We start from the raw sequence: 15,130 nt of genomic DNA on the forward strand, positions 1-15,130 counted from the left end.
GATCACCTCCAAAGACCTGCAAGAACATCTTGCTGCAGATGTTGTATCTGTACATCGTTCTACACTTCAGCGCACATCTGTATGGCAGGGTGATGAGAAAAAAGCCCTTTCTGCACTCACGCCACAAACAGAGTCGCTTGTTATATGCCAATGCTCATCTAGACAAGACAGATTCATTTTGGAACAAAGTGCTTTGGACTGATGACACAAAAATGGAGTTATTTGGTCAGAACAAAAAGCGCTTTGCATGGTGGAAGAAGAACACCACATTCCAAGAAAAACACCTGCTACCTCCTGTCAAATTTGGTGGAGGTTCCATCATGCTGTGTGGTTGTGTGGCTAGTTCAGGGACTGGGGCCCTTGTTAAAGTCGAGGGTCGGATGAATTCAACCAAAATATCAACAAATTCTTCAGGATAATGTTCAAGCATCAGTCACAAAGTTGAAGTTACGCAGGGGTTGGATATTCCAACAAGACAATGACCCAAAACACAGTTGGAAATCTACAAAGGCATTCATGCAGAGGGAGAAGTACAATGTTTTGGAATGGCCGTCACTGTCCCTTGACTTGAATATCATCGAAAATCTATGGGATGATTTGAAGCAGGCTGTCCATCAAATTGAATTGAACTGGAGAGATTTTGTATGAAGAATGGTGAACAATACCTCCATCCAGAATCAGACACTCATCAAAGGCTACAGGAGGACAGCGTCTAGAGGCTGTTAGATTTGAAAAGGAGGCTCCACTAAGTATTGATGTCATATCTCTGTTGGGGTGCCCACATTTATGCACCTGTCTAATTTTGTTATGATGCATATTGCATATTTTCTGTTAATCCAATAAACTTAATGTCACTGCTGAAATACCACTGTTTCCATAAGGCATGTCAGATATTAAAAGGAAGTTCAGCCAATGAGAAACAAAAATCCAAAGAATTAAGAGGGGCTACCAAAGTTTTTCATATGACTGTAGATAGATAGATAAACCATATTTGGTCCTTCAGGTCATTGATATTATAAACGTTCCTGCTATACATGCACTCGCTCCTTCACCATACCCCATAACCAGAAATCACAGGGTGTCAAATCAGGGGAGTGTGGAGGCCATGGCAATAGTCCACCACGGCTGATCCATCGACCTGGAATGGTGTTTTCAAGATAAAAATAATCCATTAGTGTTAACATAATTTTGACTCACCCTGTACATGTAGTACACATGTACCCCCTCCCCCCCCCCCATACACACACTTTGCCCCCTCATCAGTGGCCACAATGAAGCACACAAAAGTGAAGCAGGTCCTTATACTTCATGTCTAGGCTAGACCCCTAACTAAAACAGCAGGCCCAGAAATGCCACTCAGGCTATTAAAGTTCAAAATGGATAAAAGGAAAAAACTGTAAAATTTCCAGTCGCAAAGAAACCAAAGCTAAAATTCTTTTAATAATGAGCAATTAACAAAACATGAAGCCTAAAAAGACCAAAATGAATAAATCAATAAATAAAGCAAACAAATTCAATAGAGGAACCAAAGACAGAACCCTGAATGGTAGCAGGAGGGTCAAAGCTACAGAAACCAAAATCACAAGAAAAACCCACAGAAATCTGTTAGAAGAGCCGAGGCGGGGGACCCCACTGCTGGGTTTCAGACAGGGTCTGCTCTCTGGCTTCTGTGTATTTTTTTTTTTTTTATTATTTTATTTTGCCTTTGTTATTCATTCTCAAGTCTTCTTTTCTTTGCGTTTCCTTGAATTATGTAAATTTTTACTAATAGTGGTCTGTTTATTTATCATTTAGCTTCTATGTACTTTATGTGGTTCTCCGTTGTTTTTTGTGTTTTGTGGATGGAACCACCCAGAGGGTGTGGCCAATGTGATGTCACCACTGAAGCACCGCCCTCTCTGCCTGTATATTACAGCAAGGTCATTTAGTGGCTCATTGTGCTTAATTGGGAAGTACATACAGGCATGGGTGTGGGGGGGGGGGGTGCATTGTGGATTAATAGTTTTATTAACTAAGGTAATAATTGCAGTTCCTATCATAGAAGAGTTTTTCATTACATGCAATGTGCATGGCTTTTCAGGACAATTTGGTCATAGTCTAAAAAGAAGAGCACATATACACGCTGTACACACTCCTCATTCGGAGATCTCCTGCAATTTTTGTTGGTTTTTTTTACATTTTTTTTATCTTAGCTGGTCATTTTTATTTAAAACTAAAACTCTGAAGACCACTGAGAAGAACCTAAGAACATTAACAGGTGGGGTGTCACTTGGAGCCTCCTGCTGCCCTACAGTGAGGCCAACACTCTGTTCCAAAAGCCGTCTATAGCCATCGGGTACGCGGGTGACCGCCTTGTCACTTACCGTCCTGCTGCACGGTCAGGTCCTGGAAAGCCTGCATGGCGCTGATGTCATTCTTGACTTTGACCCCCAGACAGTAATGGCCGGAGTTGGGGAACGTGTAGTTCAGGATGCACCGCTTACCATTCATCTTCAGCACATGGCAGTGCTTGAGGGACGCCACTTGGCAGTCGGATGTAATGGACCAACAGACGGTCATTGGAGGACTGAATCAGAAGAAGAAGAAGAAAACAGAATAAAACCACAAACCCGAGAGAGGACGTGCAATATCGTTATTTTTTTAAATTGTCTCCTCGAGATAACAGACTAACTTTATCGTGAATCAAGAAACGAACGAAACTTGACGTTTGCTCCTGGCATCAGGCTCGCTTAGATTGCGACGCCTATACAGCTGAAGCCTCTTCTTAAATGACGGACACTAACGTTACTATTTTCTAAACTAAGACATAAACATATTTCAGCCTGCGCCAGCCCTTGATTGAACAAAAATGTGACGTGCTGATAACATAGTTCTGCTCTTCTGCCATTTCAAACAGGACGTGGCTTCAATACGCTAAACATTAAACGTTAGATACAATTATTTCATAATTTCGAGAAAACAAGATCTTTTGTTTAATCAAGATCTCGATAACATTAGTCCGTTATCTCGAGGAAACAATATTGTATGTCCTCTCTTGGCTTCCGTATAAAACTCCACTTGAACTTCACACACAATACTCAACTGCAGTACCACTACTGACCAGTGGGGGAAGCAAAGAGAAGCAGTTAAATGACATTAAAGAAAAGATCAAAAATAAAATTGTGGGGTCCTCAAAACCCCAAAGTACCCCCCGACTCATCAGTTTTTTTTCCCCTACAAGTGTTTTTTTTTTTTTGGGGGGGGGGGGAGTTGTCTTCTTAGAGAGTCATGGTTGGGGGGGGGGGGGCTGTCAAAAGGCAGGGCCTGTTAAAGCCCATTGCAGCACTCCTTGTGTGATTTTGGGCTATACTGTACAAAAATTAATTGTATTATACCAGGAGTTGTAGATTCTAGCAGGGGGGCTTCTTTGGGCTCTGGACATTTTTCAACTGCCGAGTCTCAAGCCTACGGACAGACGGACGCACATACCTGCCATTGACCGCCAGGGTGAGTGCTACACTCTGGTCCACGAGGATGCTGCTTGGACCGCTGACCTCAATGCTTCTTACTGCATCTGCAATGAACAAAGCAAAAGGCTGGGGTCACCTGCACAGCCACGGGAGCCTCTGCTGTGTGTCCAGTACCCAGACCACCCCTGACCTGTGCTCAGCCTCCACGTCACTAATTCTGGGCCTTGTGGGTTACACTGACAGCCATCATAACCAGTGAAGGGGTCAGCTAGGAGGAAGGACGGGGTTTTGGGGGGGGGCCTGTGAGCCATGCGGTCAGACAGCCATTCCATGCTGGTGAGGTCATTTGATCTTCCTCAGTTACTGGTGGTCACCAGAGCAAGACCACATAATGCGCTCTGGTAGCCCATCTGAAGATAGTTAACTCCACCTTACCAGTGGTTTACGAGGGTCCAAGTGGCAGCTGTCACAGGAACTATAAAAAGGACATCTTGGTCATGTGGTTGCCCTTTAGTTACTGAAGGAGGTCCATCATGTGGCCACTCTGCAAACGGGGAACCCACACCCCCAAAACTAAAGCCACTCAAACGCGGGTCACACGACTGGCCTGGTCAGCTAAAAGAGCATTGATCAGACCTCCACTGTGAAGCCAAATTGCCCAACAGCCACCACTGTGCTGGCCAAAGTGGGAATCGCCATCAGTGGTGAGTGAGGACAGGGTTGTCAGGGGGTCACCTCACTCACTGGACTGGAATGAAGGAGGCTGACAAGTGACAGTGTGACATCTGCGGCTGAACAGTGCGGAGGGGCGGAGGTTCTACCTTGACTGCTGGTGACCACATGATGGGGATGCCAATAAACGAACGATGGACGCCTGCATCAAGTCTTTGGACTGGACAGAGTGGAGAAGAACATCTTAATTGTCGGCAAGTAACAACAAAGGGGATGGTCCTCAAGGGGACATCAATGACTGGACAGAGCACAGAGGAGTATCCTCATCGTAGGCAAGTGACCACATGAGAGTGACAGGAGCAACTGGACAGGGCAGAGAACAGCGACTTCACTGACGTCACGTGACCACATAGGGGACACCAATGACTGGACAGAGCAGAGATAAACATCAGCGTGTGCAAGTGACCCCACTGATGGAGGCGTTCAGGGGGACTCCCACCTTACTAGCACAATGAGCATGATGGAAAAACATGGCTCATCTTTCAGTGAAGGGGGGCTGCCAACCCACATGATCTTCAGCACAGCAGTTAAAGGGGGGGGGGGGGGGAGGAGGAGGAGGAGGGCACCTGAGACCCAAACCAGATGGAATGGAGGGAACATCAGAACAATCTGGATGAGAGGAGGCCATTCAGCCCAGCAGAGCTCGCCAGTCCTGTCCACTTCATTCTTCTAAAGTAACATCAAGTCGAGTTTTGAGGGTCCCTAAAGTCTTACTGTCTACCACACTACTTGGTCGCTTATTCCAAGTGTCTGTCGTTCTTTGTGTAAAGAAAAACTTTCTAATGTTTGTGTGGAATTTCCCCTTAACAATCCTCCAACTGTATCCCCATGTTCTTGATGAACTCATTTGAAAGTCACCGTCTCAATCCAATGGACTAATTCCCTTCATCATTTTAAAGATTTCAGTCAGGTCTCCTCTTCATCTCATTAAAGCTCAGCTCTTTTAATCTTTCATCATAACTCATCCCCTGTAGCCCTGGAATTGGCCGCGTCGCTCTTCTCTGGACCTTCTCTAGTGCTGCTATGTTCTTTTTGTACCTCCTTGGTCTTGAACTCCACAAGGCGCTATATAACCTGCCATTCTGTTAGCCTTCTTAATGGCTTCTGAACACTGTATGGAAGTCGATACTGTGACTCCTAAATCCTTCTCATAAGGTGTACTCTCGATTTTCTGACCGCCTGTTGTGTATTCAAACCTCGCATTTTTACTTCCTATGTGTAATTCTTTACATTTACTGACATTAAATTTCATCTGCCCAAGCCTGTCTGCTGTCCAAGTCCTTCTGTGATGATATAACAGATTCCAGATTATCTGCTAATCCACCTATCTTGGTATCATCTGCAAATTTAACCAGCTTGTTACTTACTGTATATCCCTATCTAAATCATTTATATTTATTAAAAATAGCAGCGGCCCCTGCACTGCCCCCTGCTGCTCACCACTCTTAACTTCACTCAATTCTGATGAGGTTCCTCACACCTTCACCCTCTGCTTGCTGTGTCTGAGCCAATTCTGCATCCATCTACACAGCACACCCTGAACTCCCACTTCTTTTAGTTTGACGCCCACCTCTCATGTGGCACCTTATCAAATACTTTGTGAAAGCCCAGATTAATAATCTCATCTGCTCCATTTTGATCCTTTTGTTGCCTCCTCATAGAATTACAGCATGTTAGTCAAACACGACCTCCCTCTTCTGACCCCAAGTGGACTACTCAGTTAAACTCCTGTCCTTGCCAGATGTTGCTCAGTCTTATCCTTAATAATTCCTTCCATTAATTTTCCTGTCATGCATGTTAAGCTTACTTGCCTATAGTTGCTTGGATCTGCCTGGTTATATAACAGGATAATAATAATTGCCATTTTCCAGTCCTTGGGAATCTCTGCAGTGCACATTGACTCCCTAAAGCAGCATTTCTCAACCTTTAAGTATTTGCAACCCGAGTTTTCCTAACAGTTTTAATCGCGCCCCCCTAACATTTTTTTGAAAACCTAATAAAATTTATTCCTATATTTGTTGCTGCCGATACACCGCTACAAGTTTAAAATTTCCCTACAAATAGCGAAATTACGCCACATATGGCAACATTCACGCCCGCCCCACAGATTGAGAACCGCTGCCCTAAAGGGTCAAAGGTTTATTTATGTCCTCACTAGTCTCCTCAAGAACTTCGAGGGTAAATATTATGTGGTTCTGGTGATTTGTTTCATTTCAGCCTATTTAATCTGAGCAGCACGTCTCCCTCTACAATTTCTAAATCCCTCAGGACCTCCTTAGTAGTCCCTGTTACTGCCTGAGGTTATCCTCTTCCTCACTTATGAAGACCTCAGAAAAATGCAAGTTTAGAGCATCTGCAATTTCACTGTCTGTATCTTTTAATTCTCCCTTTGCTATTCCTGGTACACTTCACCTCCTCGACTCTTATACACCACTGTGTACGTCAGTACACTTAAGAGTGGCACCACAGGAGGCGATGCCCAAAGTGAAAAGTGGTACCCGGATATGAAAGATAATGGCGGGCATCGTCCTTTGACTTTAAAATTCTGCTTATGGTTTATAAAGCCTTAAATAATCTCACTCTATCTTATATATCGTAATGTCTGACACCTTATATTCCAAATCGTAAGCTCAGATCCTCAAATGAGTGGCCCCTTAGAATTCCAAGAGCAAAACTTAAAAGAAGTGGTGAGGCGGGCGGCCTTCTGCTGTTATGCACCTAAAATCTGGAATAGCCTGCCAGTAGGAATTCACCAGGCTAATACAGTGGAACACTTTATAAAACTGCTGAAAACACATTACTTTAACATGGCCTTCTCATGACTTCACTGTAATTTAAATCCTAATACTCTGTATATCCAATTCATTATAATAACTATTCATGGTGGCTCTAAAATCTGTACTAACTCCTACTCTCTCTTCTGTTTCCTTTGCCGGTGTCCTTTTGGTGGTGGCCACCACCATCTACTCAAAGCACCGTGATGTTCCAACAATGATGGATGGATGGATTAAAAGCCAGAAGTCTGTATGACCATCAGCATCAAGTGACTCCGTGAGAACCCGAACTACAAAGAGGACTATTTCATTTATGTGAGGTAGAATGCCCAAAGGGGACTGGGTGGTCTCGTGGCCTGGAACCCCTGCAGATTTTATTTTTTTCTCCAGCCTTCTGGAGTTTTTTTTTGTTTTTTCTGTCCACCCTGGCCATCGGACCTTACTCTTTTTCTATGTTAACTAATGTTGTCTTATTTTAATTTCTTATTTTGTCTTTTATTTTTCTTTTCTTCATTATGTAAAGCACTTTGAGCTACTTTTTGTATGAAAATGTGCTATAGAAATAAATAAATGTTGTTGTTGTCCTTACCCAGCACTGTCAGGTCTGCCTTGAATGTGTTGCTTTGGGTAGGAAAGGCCCATCCATGGCTGCTATGCTCCCAGTAGGCCACCACGTCCACGCTGAGGGAGTAGCTGCCAGGAAGCGTGAAGTTCATGGCAATGCGGGGCTCGCTGGTCTGAATGGGCGTTCTGTGGATGATAGAATAAAAGGCATGAATCACTTCAGCTGTATGACGCTTTGAGCCATGTAGTGCCAGCACTGCCACCGGGGGACAGTCCTGTCACGCTCTCTGATTTTTCATTTTTCTTTGAAAATACATCTTTAGTTCCATACTCTTACATATAAATGAGGACAATACATTTTCACTAAAAAATCCTGAAAATCAAATGATGCTGCAATGATAAAGAACGTATCAGTGAAATCTGCTGTTGCATACTGTAAGTAATCGACCCCTGATAGCTCAGAGGCTGTGAGATTGTTAACAATGCAATAATAAGGGTGTAAACAATCAAGCCCTGAACCCTCTAGTGTGTCGACTGGTCTCTGAGTGATTCCTTAGGTCAGTTCTTAGGAACACAAAACTGAGAAATCAGTACAAGTGGCTTATGTGGTGAAACCTCAGAAATGAAGACCAGGGAACTTTCGAATAACTTGAGACGCACTGTGATTATGAAGTTTAAAGATGGCAATGGTCCCAAGAAGACTGCCAAGCTCCTTAGCCTCAGTGTGTCCACTGTGAAGGCCATCATAGCGAAGTGGAAGACAACTGGAAGCACAGTGAAGCGGCCAACATCAGGCTACCCTGTTCAAATAACAAAGAAAATGTCAAGAAAACCAGTCAGAGACGTAAGAGCAAATCCGAAGGTGACTCTCAGTGACCTGCAGCTGGAGTGGATGTGCACCAGACTACGATATTGAAGGTTTTGTGCAGAGAGTTGGCAGAAAAAAGCCACCACTAAAAAAATGTCATCTGAAAGTTCAATTAGAATTCGCTAACAGACATCTTGACAAGAGTCCTGCATTCTGGAGTAGTCATGTACTTTGGTCTGATGAGACCACAATTGAACTCTTTGGCCTCAACACAAAGGCGTTTGTCTGGTGGATAGAAGGGACTTCCAATGATCCGGTAAACACCAGACCTACCATCAAGCATGGTGGGGGGAGGGAGGGAGCATCGTGCTTGGGGGGGCTGCTTCTCTCAGGGCAGGCACTGGGTCCCTTGTCCGTATTGAAGGAAAAATGGACAGTAAGAAGTATATCCTGATTTTAGAAGAAAACCTTCAAACGTCAGCCATGAAATTGGGACTCAAACGACGCTACCACTTTCAGCAGGACAAGGACCCGAAACACTGGGCAAAAGGAACCAAAGCATGGTTTGACAAAACGAAGATCCAGGTTTCGCAGTGGCCTAGCCAGAGTCCGGTTGAAAATTTGTGGCGTGATCTCAAAATTGCAGTTCACAAATGAAAGCCTTCACACTTTACCCAGCTGGAGCAGTTCTGTAAGGGAGAATGGGAAAAATGGCCTCCATCCAGGTGTGCTAAGCTTGAAGATGGCCAACCAAAGCGATGGCAAGCAGTTATTGGTGCTGCTGCCACGTATTGACTGGGTGTCATGTGAAGGGGTCCATTACTTTTTCAACAGCATTTTTCACAACATGACTGTCAATTTGCATTTGTTTAGTTCACCGAGCTCTAAATGTGCACACAGAGAAATCAAAGTGCATTTGTGATTCTTATAGGTTGTAATGATGTGAGATGGAAATAGATATAGAATACGGTGGCTTTCCAGGGGGGGGTCGAATACTTTTTCAACCCGCAGTACGGTCAGGACAGGCATGTGACAGACAAGCATGTGACTGGAGCTTCGGCACATGCTGCATGACTCACCGTTACGCCCCTCCATGCCCACCGGCAGTTTTGAGCCAACGAGACAGAAAAAATGTGGTGCAACAGGTGACACATGTCTGGAAAAAAAAAAATTATGAGGCTGCTGAGTCAGCAGAACAAAAACAGGAGAAGGCGAGCGCCTGCCCGCGGACCAAAACGCACCAGACGTTTGGATGCCAATGATAGGCAGGGGATTCAGAAACCGTTCAGACCCCTTCACTTTCTGCTTACTTTGCTGTGTCGTTGATTTCACTGTAAATGACACAAAAGGTGCCATTTTAGCCACTCAATAACCCGGAATGACAAACTGACACGTTTAGGTCAAGGTTTGCAAATTTATTCAAAATCCAGAACTGAAGTCTCTCCCTCATAGATGCATTCAGACCCCTCAGTCAGTACTTTGTGGGCATTTCCAGTTCTGAGTCCTCTTGGGCGAGTCTCTACAAGCTTTGCACCCCTGGATCTGAGCAGTTGACCTTATTCATCCTGGCAGATCCTCTTAAGCTCCGGTAGTTTGGATGGGAAGCGTTGGCGAAGTGTCCCCTTCGGGTCTCTCCACACCTGTTCTGCAAGTCTGGGCTTTGGGTGGGCCACTCAGAGACTTTTGTCCCTGTGTCACTTTGTCATTAGGGGTTATTGAGTGTAGACTGAGGGTCAAAAATGGCACTCTCTCCATTTTAAATGAAATAGTAAGTAGTGAGCAGAAAGTGAGGGGGTCCTGAATCCACTCGGTGGGTATTACATCCATTTTGTAAGTGTGACTGCGATTAACTCTTACGTTTTTTCAGGAAGGTCATGTGGACCGTTCCCCTCATCTGTTCCCCCGCAGGACTGCCCACTGCACCCCATAAGTTTCACCTGATGGACAGGCCAGGTAAGCGCCATAAAGGATGGACTGGCATCCCAACTGGAATTGTGGGCGATTGAGGCCAAAATTGGACAGGCACCCCAGCCAGGATGGTTGCTGGTACCTTTCCCGTTCAGGAGGCTATAATGTAAAAGGACATAGGGGGTCGTGTATTCCCCCCTATACATATGGTGCCAGCAGTGCCGGTGCCCTAGGCCAAGCCAGCTAACTTGTGTGGTTGTGTAACCCCCCCCCCCCCCCCTTAGTGAATGCCTAATTCAACTTAATGGTGGCACCAACCCTGCATGCCACCATCCTTCTGGTGGAGCACCCATTTGTACCCCCGCCAGGCACCTTGGGAGTTGTAGTCCTGATGGACAGCTCTGTTGGGGGTACTTGGGTGCCACCAGGGAGAGCTGTAGGGTAATGTCAGCCCCACATTTGGGGGGCTTCTGCCTGGCCCGGAAGTGCAATGTTGTGGCATCTGAAGAAATCCCAGGTCTCAGTCAGGATGAAGAAGACAACACTGACTGAGGAGTGGAAGGAGACGGGAAGACATCATGTTTACTACACTGGGTGGACCGACCTGAAAAACTGCCAAGGTATTGTTATAAAATTACAAAACTTTATTTAAACTGGGAATTGTGTCTGGGGTTTGGGACTCTCTGGCGCCCCCTTGAGCCCACACTACACACACATAACACAATGTGCAAGTACAAACCTTGGGATGTGGCTTAATCTTATATAGCGCCTTTTACTGTAACTGTAATCGTTCAGACGAAATGACAGCCAAACAGTTTCTACTTTTGAGAACTTCATCATGTTCTCCGCAAAAGGTGCTCTGTGGACTGAAGGCTGGCGGTTCGAATCCCGTAAATGCCAATAGGGACTCTGCTCTGTTGGCCTCGAGCGAGGCCCTTAACCTGCAATTGCTGAGTGCTTTGAGTAGTGAGAAAAGCGCTATATAAATTCAAACAATTATTATTAAGTAGTAAATTGAAGCCCACCATAAAGAGTGCTCTGTAAAAGGCGCTGTATAAAATGAAGTAAGGCCCTCCTTCTTTCAAACAGGACCCCAAGCTGTTCCGTCGTGTGGTGGGTGCGGCAACATGCTGTACCAGTGCCAGCGCCCCAACCGGACCTGACCCGATCCTTCTTTGTCAACCTCGACACAAATGCAAGCACACAGGACTTTTATTTTCTTCTCCGCTTCCCACGAGACAGACAAAGACCCCAAGCACAGCACAATTAACAATTCTTTTCTTCTTTTGTGTCTCTCTCTCTCTCTTTCTTCCTCCTCCCAACTCCGGCTCCCCGAGTAGTGGCTGCTGGCCCCTTTTATAAAGGCACCCAGAGGTGCTCCAGGTGCTCGATGACCTGCTTCTGGGTGTGGCGGAAGAACCGCCCATACGGGCTCGGCAGCGGCTGTAGGACCCCCTGAATCGCAACAGGGATGTATCCAACTCCAACTCCAACTCCAAGGGAGCCCTGCGGGAGTCCGAGGCACCCCAGCAAACCCAGGGGGGCTGCCACCTAGCGCTCCGGCCACACTTCCTCCCTCGGACCTCCCATTGTGGCCCCGGCCGTCCACCACAAGGCCTTCTTCTGCACTTGATGACATTCTTATTTTATACTGCAGCTCTTTGAAAAGATTCAAGGTGTGATGGGCAGAAGGCCACCGTGCCTGTGGTTTTGTTGCCCACCTCCCCTCTCAGTTTCACTTTGCAATGCCATTTATTTTATAAGACACCTTTCGCAAAAAAAACAAACTATTCATTCTATAATTGTGAAAAAGCCTAATTATTTGAACATCTTCTTTCTCTATTTGACTCCACTTTGCAATGTCCCTCTGGTGTAAAAGAAACACTCACTGACTGACTGACTGACTGACTGGCAGCAAACCTGCATGCTGTTGCTCGTCTCCTCTGGTACACCATTCTGAAACGCAGCCTTTAAAACATCATATTTTATATTGCGCCTTTCACCCAAACTGAGTGAGTTATCACATGACTGATAGTGCGGCCCAGATGTTTATTGTCCTTTGAACATTACGTCATCGCCAGTTTGGAAAAGCAAATTTGGCACAAAGCTGTCTGTGAAAGGCACCATACTGACTAAGGAGTAAATCGATCGACTGCACTTTCTGTGACAGACATGATAAAGAGTTCTTCATCTCCTTCTTATTGTGGTGGAGCTTACAAATAGTCTTGACCTGTAGCCACCCCCAGGAGTGACTGACCATTACAGCCTGGTCCCAGTCACGCACCCCCTGAACGCACTCACCCATCTCTCAGGTCCCAGGTGTAAGTGAAGGATGCTTGACGGAAGTGATTCTGAGGGTCCTGCAACTCAAAGACCGCCTCGGTGGGGAGGTCACTGGCCAGCTCTCCATTGCTGCGCAGGTACGTCTGGTTTCCCTCCGTCTGGTAGAAAGCCAGGGTCCCGGCCAACTCGCCTGCAAATGAGAAGCACAGCTGTCAAGAAAAAAAAACGGAAGAGCAGCACAGAGGCCGGCTTGGGCATTTGGGAAGAAACTGGGAGAAGGGGCAGCACAGGAGAACTGGGGACGGGAACCCGTATACATACGTGTTAAATACGTGGGGCATACGTGTAAATGAGTACACACTAAAGCCATATATAGTACGTTATATACAGTATGTGAGGTGTAGGCATAAATGAGTACACACTAGACCCATATACGTTATATAAGTGACAAATATGAATAAATGAGTACACACTAAAGCCATATACATATTATATAAGTGATGTGTATATATAAATGAGTACATACTAGACCCATATACATTATATAAGTGACAATATTGAATAAATGAGTACACACTAGACCCATATACGTTATATAAGTGACAAATATGAATAAATAAGTACACACTAAAGCCATATACATTATATAAGTGACGTGTATGTATAAATGAGTACATACTAGACCCATATACGTTATATAAGTGACAAATATTAATAAATGAGTACACACTAGACCCATATACATTATATAAGTGACACATATGAATAAATAAGTACAGACTAAAGCCATATACATGTTATATAAGTGACGCGTATAAATAAATGAGTACACACTAAAGCCATATACATGTTATATAAGTGATGCATATAAATAAATGAGTACATACTAGACCCATATACATTATATAAGTGACAAAAATTAATAAATGAGTACACACTAGACCCATATACGTTATATAAGTGACAAATATTAATAAATGAGTACATACTAGACCCATATACATTATATAAGTGACAAAAATTAATAAATAAGTACACACTAAAGCCATATACATGTTATATAAGTGACGCGTATAAATAAATGAGTACATACTAGACCCATATACGTTATATAAGTGACAAATATGAATAAATAAGTACACACTAAAGCCATATACATGGTATATAAGTGACGCGTATAAATAAATGAGTACATACTAGACCCATATATATTATATAAGTGACACATATGTATAAATGAGTACACACTAAAGCCATTGTCACACACGTGCACATGGGAAGCAGCTAAAGGGCATGAATGAGGGTAATTCCGAGCCAGAACGGGGGGTGGTGGAGTGCACGGACTCTTTTTCTCGCTTTTCTACAGACCGTTCATGGGAAATTCTGCCTGGTCCTGAGGACGTCAAGTCTGCTTCCGACCCCACTGATGTAATTTCCGAGCCCGAGCCTATGAATGAAGACCCTTCCAGTTCCGACCCCCCTGATGTCATTTCCTATATTGGCCTTTAAAAGCCGACAGACTGAGAAGATTGCTCCTCCCCCACACTATGCGACTCTTCAATTCCACCAGGGGGGGTAAACGATAATATTATTCAAAGTTATTGTCTGTTATTACCTGCATTATTATTACTCTTTATTTTAATATTGTTTATTTATCAGTATGCTGCTGCTGGAGTATGTGAATTTCCCCTTGGGATTAATAAAGTATCTATCTATCCATCTATTATATAGTGCCTTTCATATCAATCTATCTATTCTCTCAGTTCCATTTTGACTCGTGCACCTCAGTGCTATCATTTTTTCAGTTTTGCAGCCAGGTCAAAATTGGCACACAGTGCCCAAGATGCAACACAAAGTTCCAGAGGAGTGCACTCTTCACAAAGTGTCCGAACGTTTGGTAAAGTGGCCCACCTTTGTTATACAGAAGACCTCATCGTGCTGCAGGTGGCGACACATCACACAACACGCCAACTGTTCCCTACAAAATGCTACACAAGGTGGCACAGTTTCCTAACAAATAGTAAATGAACACATTTGAAATTAAAACTGATCTCCTTACAACTCCCTCCAGAATGTTAGCACACTGAAAAATGCTGCACAGTGCAGTAAAGGTAAAAGGTGCCCACCCAGTCACTATGGCTCTTTGAGGACCCTCACACACTTTTTTTTTTTTTTTTGAACAATGACCTGAAGTGATCCTTCGTTTCCAGGATGTTGCGTATGCAGCTTCGTTAGAACAACTGTGACATGAATGGCCCGACAAGCTTGTCCATCGTACTCACCGAGACCACCCAAAACAGCATCAAGTCGAGATTTGAAGGTCCCTAAAGTCCACAATTCTTAGTCGCTTATTCCACGTAAGTGGGCTTCTTTGCATGAAGAAAAACTCTGAACATCTGCAAGAAACCTGCACTTAAGTTTCCATCATCCTGTGGTGGGTTGGCACCCTGCCCAGGATTGGTTCCTGCCTTGTGCCCTGTGTTGGCTGGGATTGGCTCCAGCAGACCCCCGTGACCCTGTGTTTGGATTCAGCGGGTTGGAAAATGGATGGATGGATGGCGTTTCCATCATACTGGTTGGGTAACGACACTTTAGAGGGTTGGGTGGGTCCT

General features: G+C 44.6%; 1 protein-coding gene across 1 annotated transcript in view; it reads right to left on the bottom strand.

Annotated features, from left to right (window-relative positions):
* tmem130 (transmembrane protein 130) overlaps positions 1-15,130 on the bottom strand; it is a 37,509-nt gene that overhangs the window by 20,718 nt on the left and 1,661 nt on the right. The window contains exons 2-5 of the mRNA XM_028814226.2: positions 12,537-12,708; positions 7,545-7,705; positions 3,469-3,553; positions 2,364-2,566 (exon numbers count right to left, since the gene is read on the bottom strand). Of these exons, the coding sequence (XP_028670059.2) occupies positions 2,364-2,566; positions 3,469-3,553; positions 7,545-7,705; positions 12,537-12,708 (621 nt within the window). The remainder of the gene's footprint in view (positions 1-2,363; positions 2,567-3,468; positions 3,554-7,544; positions 7,706-12,536; positions 12,709-15,130) is intronic.

The sequence above is a fragment of the Erpetoichthys calabaricus genome, chromosome 11 (assembly GCF_900747795.2).
Source record: "Erpetoichthys calabaricus chromosome 11, fErpCal1.3, whole genome shotgun sequence".
Classification (NCBI taxonomy): Eukaryota; Metazoa; Chordata; class Cladistia; order Polypteriformes; family Polypteridae; genus Erpetoichthys; species Erpetoichthys calabaricus.